Genomic DNA, 8,223 nt, shown 5'->3' with positions numbered 1-8,223 from the left:
TTCGTTTTATGAAATAAATTTTACTAAGCAATAAGCCAGAATGTAGAAAAATACATTTTACCTCCAAACTCAATAAACAAGGAACAAAAACTTTAGTAGTAGTGCATAATTCTTTAGTGGTAGCTACAACAGGGGTTCCTAAACTTTTACAATAAGAGCTTGCATAAAACAGAACAAAGGAGTGAGAGAGCGTTCACAATCTTTTTTTTTTTTTTTTTCCCCAAAAAAGAACATAACCCCAAAAAATAACTTAAAAAAAAAAGGTGACTCGGGTGGGTTAAACGGTGCTTGGAAAAGTGCGAAGAGAGGATGAGAGGCGGGAGGGTCTATAAGAAAAATAACAATAATAATAATAATAATAATAATAATAATAATAACAACAGTCAAAGAAAAGAGCAACTCCGACCGAAAAAATGCAAAGGCGAGAACCCTGCTCATTTACACACGATGAGAAGCATGGACAGCACTGGAGAGTAACACACTGTACTTTGCATCCAGGTCCAGTACCGAGCTGCCCGAGGCAGTTGGGTAGCGGATCGGAGGGGGGGTCGCCTCTGGCCCCCCGGCCCCTTGGGGCCACCCCCGCTCACGTCCCCGCTGGTCCCTCAAAGGGTCCTGGCTCCGCTCTGCCCCGCAGCCCTGCCCGGCCGGCCACAAGAGCACTGCGCGGGGCTGGGTGCTCGCTATCCTTGCTTCGGGGGTCGTTGGGGTTTTAGGTTTTTTTTGTTTGTTTGTTTGTTTTTTGGTCTTGAGTTTTGGTTTTGGTTTTCTTTTTTTTTTTTTTTTTTTTTTTAACTGTTCTCCCTCCAATAGGCAACAGAGATGTGCACAATTTGGATCGAGCTGTTGTTTTCGAGTGGGAATTGTCCTCTAAGCTCATTGTTTGAGGAGACGCTAATAAAGATACGACTGGAATCAAAGAAAGCAGGAAGAATAAAACTAAAAAATCGAAATCTAGAGCAAAGGGGACGCTGCCCCTTCAGAGAGCTAGTGGCAAAGGAGCCTGCCTTGAGACTCACCGGGGGAAGAATCTGCTTCAGCAATTCTCCCAAATCATTTTCCTCAAAATCCCCTGGGAGCAGGGCATCCTTCTCTATGTACAGTAGCAAATGGTGAAAATTAATGTTTCGACCCTGTCGCGGATAAAAATACTATCCTTTTAATTTCCGTTACAAAAATAGGAGTAATATTCAAAACAATGATTGTCTTTTTTTTCTATTTATTTTATATAAAAACATAAACAGCTCAGGCGAATTCTTGTTCTTGTGCAGGCTTTATATGAAGAATTGTTCTTTAGTATTCGTAGTAGTATTTATATATATATATTTATATATTATATATAACTTAAGGATTGGTCCACAAAGTAGATCTGTGCGTTTCTCTAGTGCTTTTGTACAAAAGAAAAACAATATTATTATCAAAATATTCATTTAATGGCTTTACTTCATACATAAATACATGTTTAGATAACACAGGAGCGGTGATTGTTCAGTCAGTTTGGAAATGACTTTTGTTTTTGTTTAGATTTTTTTTGTTGGTGGTGGGTTTCTCTCTCTCTCTCTCTCTCTCTCTCTCTCTTTCTCTCTCTCTCTCTCTCTCTCAGGACTTTGTATACACGGGAGGGGCTGGTTACTCATCGCTACAAATACGCTACTCGGCGTCCTTTGTTTTTAACTCTTTGTTTATACCTTTTCCCCAGGACGGCCGCTAAGTATTTCTTGACAGCCATTTGTTTCCGGTAGCGGCTGTAGCTGTCCGTGAAGATGCCGTCTATGTGCCGCTTGGTGAGCGGTTCCGCCTCGTCCCCCAGGCCGCTGCTGGCACCGCTGCAAGCACCGAGAAGCACAGCTCCATCAGCACAGCATCATCACCACCAACCAGCACAGCTCCATCACCAGCACAGCATCACCAGCACAGCTCCATCACCGGCGTAGCATCACCAGCACAGCATCACCAGCACAACTCCATCACCAGCACAGCTCTACCACCAGCATAGCATCACCAGCACAGCATCATCACCAGCACAGCATCATCACCAGCACATCTCCACCAGCACATCTCCATCAGCCCAGCTCCACCACCAGCCCAGCTCCGCCCCGCTCCGCGCCCCTCCGCGCCCCCCGGCCCCGAGCCGCCTCTCCCGGGGGCGCAGCGCGGCGGCTCCGCGGGCAGACAAAGGCAACGGCCCCGGCCATGCATTATTCATCCAGCCGAGGAAATGTCACCTCCCGCGGGGGGCATCTCGCCGGCCCTGCCCCACCAGCCGCCGCCGCCACGGAGCGCCCCGGGGGTTCGCCCCGCCGCGTCCCCCCCTGGGGACACCGCTTCCCACGGGGGACCGGGGACGGAGGGGGTGGGGGGGGGATAAGAAGGGGGATGCCCAACTTCTCGGCGTGAAACCCAAATAAAATAATGGTAACTGGGGGAAAGGAAGACGGATCTAAATGCACATATGCGCGCACGGGCGTGTTACACCGAGGAAACCTCCCGTCACGCCGGCGCTGGAGCCGGGTTTCCGCTGCTCCGGGAGCTCCCCGGCAGCCGTGGCCGGGGGCTGAGGCTCGGGGTGCCCCCTGTACACCCCCACATCCCCCCACGTCCCCCCCAACCCAGCCCCGCCGCCGGCGCAAGGCATCCCCAGCGGCGGCCCGATGCGCTTTGTTCCCTCCAGCGCCCACCAACGCCCACCAACGCCCACCGCGGGGAAAAGAGCGAGCGGAAAGCCTTACCCGACCCGCTTGGCCATCAGAGAGTGCAGATATTTCCTGGCGGACAACTGGCCCAGGAGTTTCCTGTAGGCTTTGTTGAAGATCCCATCGGCGTGCCTGGGGCCGGAGGGAAGAGCCCCCGGGTGAGCGGCGACACCCCCGGCCTTCCCCGCCGGCTGCGGGGGGCGGCTTCTCCCCGAGCCCCCCGGGACCCCCCTTCCCCACCCGCAGCCCTCCAGGAGGTAAGGCTGCGCCCCCATTTCTTCTGGCCGCCGGGACCCCGGCAGGTGGTCGTTTGATTGGGTTTGGGTTTATTTATATATTTTTTTTTCTAATTGCTGGAGGCTTGGTGGGTATTTTTTTTTTTGTCCTCCAGTCGGCTCGGACAAACCCGGCTCGAAATTGTCGCCTGCCACCCCGCGAGCTGCGGTCACCTTTTTTCCGGTGGGTAGTACAAGGTGTACACCTCGCCCAGCACGGAGGACGGACTCGCTATCCCCAGGGGCTCGTGGTCGTAGGCGAAGTCCTGCAGAGTGTTCCCGTCCTCGTCGTAGACTTCATCCTCCAGCCTGGCAACGAGAGCAGCAGGGGGAAGGAGTCAGCTCCCTTCGTGCCTTCCCCGGCGGAGCCCACCCGCTCCCCCCGCCCCATCCCCGTCCGGCCTCTGCGGGGCAGGACCACGAGGGACGGAGCACGCCGAGCTCGGGGAAAATCCTCCAGCATCCCCTTTTTTCCCCCCTCCCCAGGCCCGAGGAGCAGCCTCCCCTCTGCCGGGAGCTGGGAGCCTGGTGCCTCTCGAGCGGAGCGCACGCACGCACGGGCAGCACCCGCACACCCACCCGCACACACACACACACACACCCGCACACACACACACACACACACACACCCGGCCGTGTGCCAGGGGCTGGCCGGGAGCCTGAAGCATCCCCGACGGGGACCGGGAGGTCAGAAGCAGCCCCCCGGGGGCTGCGCCCCGCTCCTCCCCGTAGCGCCCGCGGGCTGGGGTGGGGCTTGCGCCCGCTGCTGCTTTTCGTTGAATGGTGGCTCTGCCCTTTGAGGTCCCTCCGGTTCGGTGTCCCCCCCCCTCTCACCCCCCCTTCAGCCTCCCCACCCCCCTAAGCCCTCCCCGCCTCTCTCTCTGCAGTACGATGTAGGTCATCGTACGATACAGGCAGCTATTTTTGTCTGCCAGCTTTAGCGGAGGTATTAATAATAGATGCCGCTAAAGTGTTTCGCTCCTGCTAATTCAGGCGCTTGAATGGAGGGGAGCCAGCTTGCCGCCGGCTAATGGCCCCGCAGGCCACCGAGCCCACTGCCCTGCCGCCCTTCTGCCCGGGGAGGGGAAGGGGCTGCTCTGGGCCAGCCCCGACGGGCTCCCGGCTCCTGCCAGGACACCTCGGAGCCCCCCCAAAAGGACACCCCGTAAAGGGCACCCTCCCGGGCCAGCCTTGCGCACCCTCCCACAGCCGAGCAGCGAGGCGGGGGTACCCCGCAGGCCCCCCCCCGGAGCAAAACCGAGCTCGGGGGGGTTGGGGGGGGACAGGACGGCAGCAGCGAGCCCACAGCTCCCCCCCGAGCCCCCTGAGCAGGGTGGGACCGGGCTGTTGGGAGCCGTCCCGAGGCCGGCGCGCATCCCACGGGGGGACCCCGCTGCTGCCCCAAATGCCTCCGGGGGGGTCCGAGCACCCCCGGCACAAGCCGAGAGGGGTGGCACAGGCACCGGCCCGCGATGCCGAGTAGATGGATAAGGAGAGGAAACCGCGACACCTCGGCAGCCGCCTTCCCCCACGAGGAGGGAGGTGGCACAAAGACAGGTAAATAGGGGAAAGGACCGAAACCCTGCAAACTCCGCTGACACCACACGAGCCACAGCAGCTCTCGCACGCCAGCAGGCGACGGCGCACCCTGCCGCCCCCAGCCCCCGGCAGGGCAGGGATGCTCGCCGCTCCCCCGGCCGGCTGCAGACAACTAAAACTGCCAGGGTACTGGGGGAGGCAAGTCCCCACCCCCTCCTCTCCCGGTCCCTGGGGACAAGAGGCTCCCCGGAGAAGTTAGTGCTGCAGCCGGGGGGCAACCCGCTGCCTGTCCCATCAGCACAGCATCCGCCCAACTTGTCCCCCCCGGCGCTTACAGCCCTACCAGGGTCTCCTCTCCCAGGACGGAGGGGGTGGGCGTGCAGGAGAAGAGGAGGGGGTTTCTTTTGCTGTCTCTCCCCCCCTCCCCTCTTAATTCGTCCCCCTTCCCTTAGCAAGAGCAGAAAGCCCCGGGGCGGGGGCCGGACCCACCTGAGCGCCGGGTACTGAAGTCCAGCCGCAGGTGAGCAGTAGACGCTGCAATGCATTATTATGCCATAGACCAGGAGTGCTAGGATCGCTTTGCTACACATTGCCACTCTGTGCGGGAGGGAAAGGAAAACCGCTGTCAAAAAATAAAAAAAAATAAAAATATATATATAAAAAAAATAAAATATATATATAAAAATATAAAAATAAAAAATCGCCCACGACCCACCAAGCCCTGGCCGAGCCCGCGGGGAAAGGATGCTCGGCAGCGGAGCGGCGCGGAGCGGGGAGCGGCTCGGAGCGGTGCCGCCGCCGCCCGCCCCGTCGGTGCCCGCCCGCCCGCCCGCCCCGGGACCGCGGCGGGGAGGCCCGGCGAGCCGCCTCGTGTCCTTACCATCAAACTCTAAACACCCGGCACTAAGAGCGTTTGGCTGCGAAACTAAAAGGGCAGGTCTTTAAGAAAAAAATATATATAGAAAAAGAAAAAAAAAAAAAGAAAAACCCAAAATAGGGGGGAAAAAAATAGTGCTGTCTCCCAAGTTGCGGCCGAAAGGAGTTAAAACGCTCGTGGCATCGCCTCTCCGATGGGCGAAGGACCCGCGGGGTGAAGACGCCGCCAAAGCAGCAGTGAGTTGTGTGCTGGTTTTAGGGGGATCTGCTCCAAAAAGAAGAAAAAAAAAAAAAAGAAAAAAAAAAAAAGCGAAAAGGAAAAAAATATATATTCAAAAAAAAAAGTTTGCAGGTAGCAGCACGGATCTGGAGTGGAGTCTGCGAGGGAAGGGAGAGGAGGGATGGATGGAGCGAGGTGTCGCCGGAGAAGGGAGCGCAGGGGAAGGGGGAAGAGAGCGAGCGAGCCCGGGAGGGAGCGGAGGCGGGGAGCCGCGGGCTGGCTGCGTGAGCTGTTGTCTTTCCCAGCTCTCTCCCCTCACTGAGCGCCTTCTCAGCCTTCTCCTCTTCTTCTCTTCCTGCTCGGTGGCTCCAAACTTGACCAGCCTTCCGCAGCCTTCCGTCTGATACGCAATTAGCAACAAAATCTTTGCAAACACCCCGCTTCGGCAAGAGCCCTCTTCGTAAACATTTGCCTGCTCGTTACCTTAGAGGACGGGCAATATTGTTTGTTGCCCCCGTGGTGGTGTCCGGATTTTTATTCATGAATCAAATGCCTTTTTTTTTTTTTTTTTTTTTTTCCCCCGGTCACGTAATAATCGGGTATCAGAAAAGACGTCACCACCCCAATTCCTCAAGGAACACAGTTCTGTGTCGTCCTCAAAGATGAGCTTATCAGGAGTCATAAAGCTTCTCATAAACACCAACTCACGCTTCCCCAAAAAAAAAAAAATAAATAAGGGTTAAATAAATAAATAATAATAACAAGAAGAAAATAACACCCAGAAAACCCACCCCATCCCGCAAAGCTTTACGAGGGTGCTCGCCCGGGCCGAGCTGTACCTGCTGTGGGAAGGGGACGAGGGGCGGAGGAGGGCGGTGCGGGATGGGGGGGGTCCCCTCTCCGCAGGGCCTCCTCACCCCCACGCGGGACCCCCACTTCCACGCGGATTTGGGGATAGAGAGGGTCTTTTTTTTTTTTTCCTTCGTATATTTTTTTTTTTGGAGGGCTATTGGGAGTGTTGTTGTCATTACACAAGGCTCCCTCCTCGGGGGCGACCAGCGGTGCCGTGACCGCGTGTGCTGCTACCGTGGGGGGCTCCACGCGTGGGGGAGCTCGGGACCCTCCCTTCCCATCCTCGTGCAGGGGCAGTGCGGGAGGGGAGAAGATTAAGGGGAAAAAAAGAGGGGGTGAAATCAAAGAAAAGAAACAAAAGGGGGGGTGAAATAAAAGAAAAAAAAAAAAAAAAAAAACAAGAAAGTTGACTTGCGGGAGGGACCGGGAGGGAAATCCCTTCCCCGGGGAGTTCCCCGCCGCCGGGGTTATTTCCCCCCCGAGCAGGGATGCGGGAGGCGAGCGCTGGGCAAGGACCCTGAGGGGTTCCTGGCCCCGCAGCAGCAGCGCTCAGCTTCCCCTGAGCCCAAAGCGGGCCCTTCATTTCCGAGAACTGCCCCGAGAAGCAGAAGCTGGCTGCAGGAGCCATTACTGCACATTTTAATTATTGGGATCATAAGCAGAGAGTTCAGGAAGCAGCAATAATTTACTTCTCCTGTTTCCTAGTTGAATGGTTTCGGTGTAACGTGCTTAGCCGAGTTATTTGAGCCCAAATCGATTTCTCAAAAAAAAAAAAAAAAAAAAGAGAGAGAAAGAAAAGAAAAAACAACAACAACAAAAGGCACGCCGTACAATTACGTCCCTATTATGCTCATTTACAGCCGCAACATTTTTCCGGAGAAGAAGGAAATTTAGCGTGAATGAATTATCCCCTTCCAAAAGGGCCAGGGACGCGGTGTCGGGGCGGGGGGACGGGGGCCGCACTTCGCCACCGGGCGGGCTGGAGACGGCGGGGGACCCCAGGGGGGGCGAGCAAGAAAGAAACGACACCGGGAGAGGAGAGGGGGGGCGGCCCCACGGCTCCCGGGGGGGGGGTCACCGGGGCTTCCCCGCCGGCGGCCGCTCCGCGGGGCGCGGAGCCGGGGAGCTGCGGGCGCTGCGCCAGCGCGCATCGTCCGTGGGCGCACGGCGCCACCGCGCGGGCAGCTCCGCGCCTGCCGCCGCCGCCGTCGGTGGGACCGGGGGTCCCCGCTCCGGGGGCTGGGGAAGGCTCGGGGGAGCCCCCCAGCCACCGCCGAAGCCCCCGGTCCCGGCTCTGAAAGGGGATTGCCCGGGAGGGGATGTTGGGGGAACCTCGCTCGTTGCCGGAGATGGGTTTGTTGGGGGGGTGGGGGGTGGGTTTAGGTTTAGTTTGTTGTTTTTGTGCCCTTCTGAACTGATTCTGCGACAGTGGTGTTAAAAAAAAAATACAAAAAATAAGAATTTAAAAAAAGGTTTTTATGGAAACAAGCGTGGCTGGGGTTAGGTGGATATCTTGTCTTTGCAGACTCTGCGTAAAGAATAGGAAAGGCTCTCTCTTTGCAAAGAGATGAGAATCGCGGAGAATACATTTTAAGGCTGTGGCTGTTTTCACTTTGCTTTTTTTGCCACTTTTTATTTACACTGCCTCATTCCCTCTCCTCCCTCCCCCCTGCTCCCCCGGTTCCTTCCAGAAAGTGCCAGGATGCCCGAAATCCCGGGCATCGGCATCGCAGCGTTACCACTTCAAGGGTCCTGAAGCTCCGGAGTG

At 56.6% G+C, this 8,223-nt stretch overlaps 1 protein-coding gene across 5 annotated transcripts; it reads right to left on the bottom strand.

Moving 5' to 3' along the window:
- Positions 1-759: 759 nt before the first annotated feature.
- Positions 760-6,105, bottom strand: ADCYAP1 (adenylate cyclase activating polypeptide 1). Of its 5 annotated transcripts, none has more exons than XM_068671495.1 (5): positions 6,087-6,105; positions 4,997-5,104; positions 3,143-3,277; positions 2,730-2,825; positions 760-1,826 (listed from the first exon to the last, which is right to left on the bottom strand). In XM_068671495.1, exons 2-5 carry the CDS (start codon positions 5,095-5,097, stop codon positions 1,640-1,642), a joined length of 519 nt encoding a protein of 172 aa, XP_068527596.1. In that variant the 5' UTR covers positions 5,098-5,104; positions 6,087-6,105; the 3' UTR covers positions 760-1,639. The 5 variants fall into 5 exon arrangements, with proteins under 5 accessions (XP_068527596.1, XP_068527598.1, XP_068527597.1 ...); XM_068671497.1 differs by lacking the exon at positions 6,087-6,105 and adding an exon at positions 5,388-6,067 and having other exon boundaries at positions 4,997-5,129; XM_068671496.1 differs by lacking the exon at positions 6,087-6,105 and adding an exon at positions 5,388-6,066.
- Between the last annotated feature and the right edge of the window lie 2,118 nt (positions 6,106-8,223).

This window comes from Anas acuta, chromosome 2 (assembly GCF_963932015.1).
Source record: "Anas acuta chromosome 2, bAnaAcu1.1, whole genome shotgun sequence".
In the NCBI taxonomy this organism is placed as follows: domain Eukaryota; kingdom Metazoa; phylum Chordata; class Aves; order Anseriformes; family Anatidae; genus Anas; species Anas acuta.
This window is presented reverse-complemented; position numbering and strand designations above follow the sequence as displayed.

What these genes read in the sequence shown, in the direction of transcription:
- ADCYAP1 (XM_068671495.1), bottom strand. Translation starts at nt 5,097, where the DNA reads ATGTGTAGCAAAGCGATCCTAGCACTCCTGGTCTATGGCATAATAATG. An exon ending in CTTCAGTACCCGGCGCTCAG is followed by an intron (nt 3,278 to 4,996) that starts GTGGGTCCGGCC and finishes TCTCGTTGCCAG; the next exon opens with GCTGGAGGATGAAGTCTACG. An exon ending in TACTACCCACCGGAAAAAAG is followed by an intron (nt 2,826 to 3,142) that starts GTGACCGCAGCT and finishes CTCCGGCCCCAG; the next exon opens with GCACGCCGATGGGATCTTCA.